Genomic DNA, 2,558 nt, shown 5'->3' with positions numbered 1-2,558 from the left:
ATGCAATTGTTAACATATACTGTAGCTGTACATACAGTGTGCTTTGACCTTGTTTTGAACCAATCGCAGTGAAAGAGACATACTATAAAAGACTCCTGAACACCCATCACCAGCATCAACCTGTGTTTGCCTTCAGAGCTGACTAAACAAGGTATCCAGAGATTCCAGACACAGGAGCGGACCACTGCTACAGTATAGAGCCAAGATGAATTTTCACATTCTTGTAATCGTCGCCACCATCATAGGAAGAAGTAGTAGTCAGCTGACATTGAGTGCCTGTAATACAATAGGAGAAGCGCGGCGACCAGATGTCACTGACATCGCGGTGACATGTGGCACCGACTCCATCAGTCTGGCAATCCAAGCCTGCCCTGTCGTCTACACCGGCTACAACGAGTCACTGATGATCGTGAACCATCATACGGAGCCAGCCTGCAGGGGAACCCTGGATACATCTGTATCTCCACCCGTGGTGCGTTTCAACTTCCCCTTGAACAATACCCATGCCTGTGGAAGTCTCTTCAGGACCACCAGCACTGCCGGCACAGGGGTGTTCTCAGACTTCTCCAACATCCAGACAGTCAACGTCAGTGGCATTGTGCGATCCTCTGATCCCACCACAGGGACAATCACCTACAATGCTGAGATGAAGTACTATTACTCCTGCGCCTACCCCTTAGAGTACCTGATCAACAACACCCAGATCGATGTGTCAGCCTCCTCTATCGCATTGAAGGACAACAATGGCAGCTTCATCAGCACCCTGCGCCTGGAACTGTTCAGCGATTCTGGGTACACAAGCCCCCTGGTGATGCCAGAGAATGGAATCGAGCTGAGGACCAACGTCTACGTGGAGGTGAAGGCCACCAACTTGACAGGCCAGTACAACGTACTCCTGGACCGGTGCTACGCCTCAATCTCCCCGCTTCCTAGCAACTCCACCTTCTTCAACCTGTTAATGCCCTGCGAGACTGAACAGCTCACCACCATCATCGAGAACGGCATGAGCCAGAGCGCCCGCTTCTCCTTCCCGGCTTTCCGCTTCCAGCAGCAGCAGAACGAGACCGTCTCCACCTACTACCTGCACTGCATCACCCGGCTATGCGAGGTCAGCACCTGCAGCACCTTCATGCAATGCAACAACAGGAGAAGACGAAGAAGCACGGAGGATGAGCCAGCCGACTTGTCCAACCTCCACACCATCACCTCCCCGGAGATCCTCACCCAAGAAAATGTCATCAAAGGCCAGACCAAAACACATGATGAGAATTCGTCTGCTGGCCTTGGTGCTGCTGTAGGTGTTTTAGCCTTCGTGTGCATTGTTGCCCTGTGCATCGCTGCCGTCTTTTACAAGAGGCTCAGGAACTAATAGCAAACCTCCTTGAGCTGAAGGCGGGATAATGGGGCATCAGGCTATAGGCTAAGTAAATACTGTCTTTTGAGGTGTACCATATCCGTCAGCTTGTCTAACTTTTGTGGTTGAGGACAGGGCTTGGTTCATCTCACTGTTGTTTGTTGGGGAAGATATTCGTTTGTCCGTCATCATAGGCTAAACCGTGTAGGAATATTTACATTTTAGATGAAGAAGGAATGTGATTGAGATGTTTAGATAGATGTTGATCTAATATGGACCCCATATTATGAGGTCATTTTGTTTGGTCGCGACAACCTTCTTTCTTTTCTAACTTTTTTACCGTTTCTTGACGGTTGGCAATGCATGTATGCGATTCATAAGCTATTACTTAAAGAGGGGAAAAGGTAGTTGGAAGGAAAATATAAAAAAGGTTCATAAACCCAGTTTTAATGTGAAAGTTTGTGAAATGTTTTGAAAGTCAATGTACCCTCCAAAGTATTACTGTTTAATTTATTGAATTTATCATCTTGCTTGAAAAAGAAAACCATAGCAAATAAAAGGCATTTAGTTTGCACTTTATATTACTGGAAGTGTATGTAATACCTGTGTAAATACTATTATTATTACTATTAATCAGTAATAAGATGTGTGCAATTACCGTACATCTGATGTACAGGAAGGTTACTGTCAAGGAAATATACTTTAAAGTGTAACATTTAAAACATTTTGTAAAACCATAAATGAAATAAATAAAGATGAAATTACATTTTGTTGTCATTGTGACACTTTATTCTTGAGTTATCTTGACTCGTTTCTATCTCATTTCTTTTCAACACATTTGAGGTATGCTTGGAGTACAATAATTTCACTGCCTGCAATGTTGCGTGAGCAGCTAATCTCCGGCATCCCTGGAACAATTGGCATATGTCTTTGCAAAGATACTCCTGGGAGGCCAAGGAAAAATGAATTTAGCAAAACATTGTTTCTTTTATATTACTCCTACAGATTTTGGCCAAACCTCACGCAAATCGGTACACATTATCTCTATAGTCATGTGATCAAGAAGAATCTGTCAGATTTTTCATATTCCATCCTGATTGGCTACATATGGCTTAAGTTTGTGAGAGTGGCCCGTTTTGCACAAAATGCCACAAATCAATTGTCCAATTGCCGTGAAACTTTGCATACACATTCCGACTAGGCC

At 44.4% G+C, this 2,558-nt stretch overlaps 1 protein-coding gene across 1 annotated transcript; it reads left to right on the top strand.

Moving 5' to 3' along the window:
* Positions 1 to 205: 205 nt before the first annotated feature.
* On the top strand, positions 206 to 1,369 carry LOC311064264 (zona pellucida-like domain-containing protein 1; the record flags this gene model as incomplete). The annotated part of the gene is made up of 1 exon (XM_084084098.1): positions 206 to 1,369. The coding sequence occupies one exon, from the start codon at positions 206 to 208 to the stop codon at positions 1,367 to 1,369; it is 1,164 nt and encodes a 387-aa protein (XP_083940224.1).
* Positions 1,370 to 2,558: the final 1,189 nt, after the last annotated feature.

Source organism: Gymnoscopelus microlampas, assembly GCF_963454915.1.
Source record: "Gymnoscopelus microlampas genome assembly, chromosome: 17".
NCBI lineage: Eukaryota > Metazoa > Chordata > Actinopteri > Myctophiformes > Myctophidae > Gymnoscopelus > Gymnoscopelus microlampas.
This window is presented reverse-complemented; position numbering and strand designations above follow the sequence as displayed.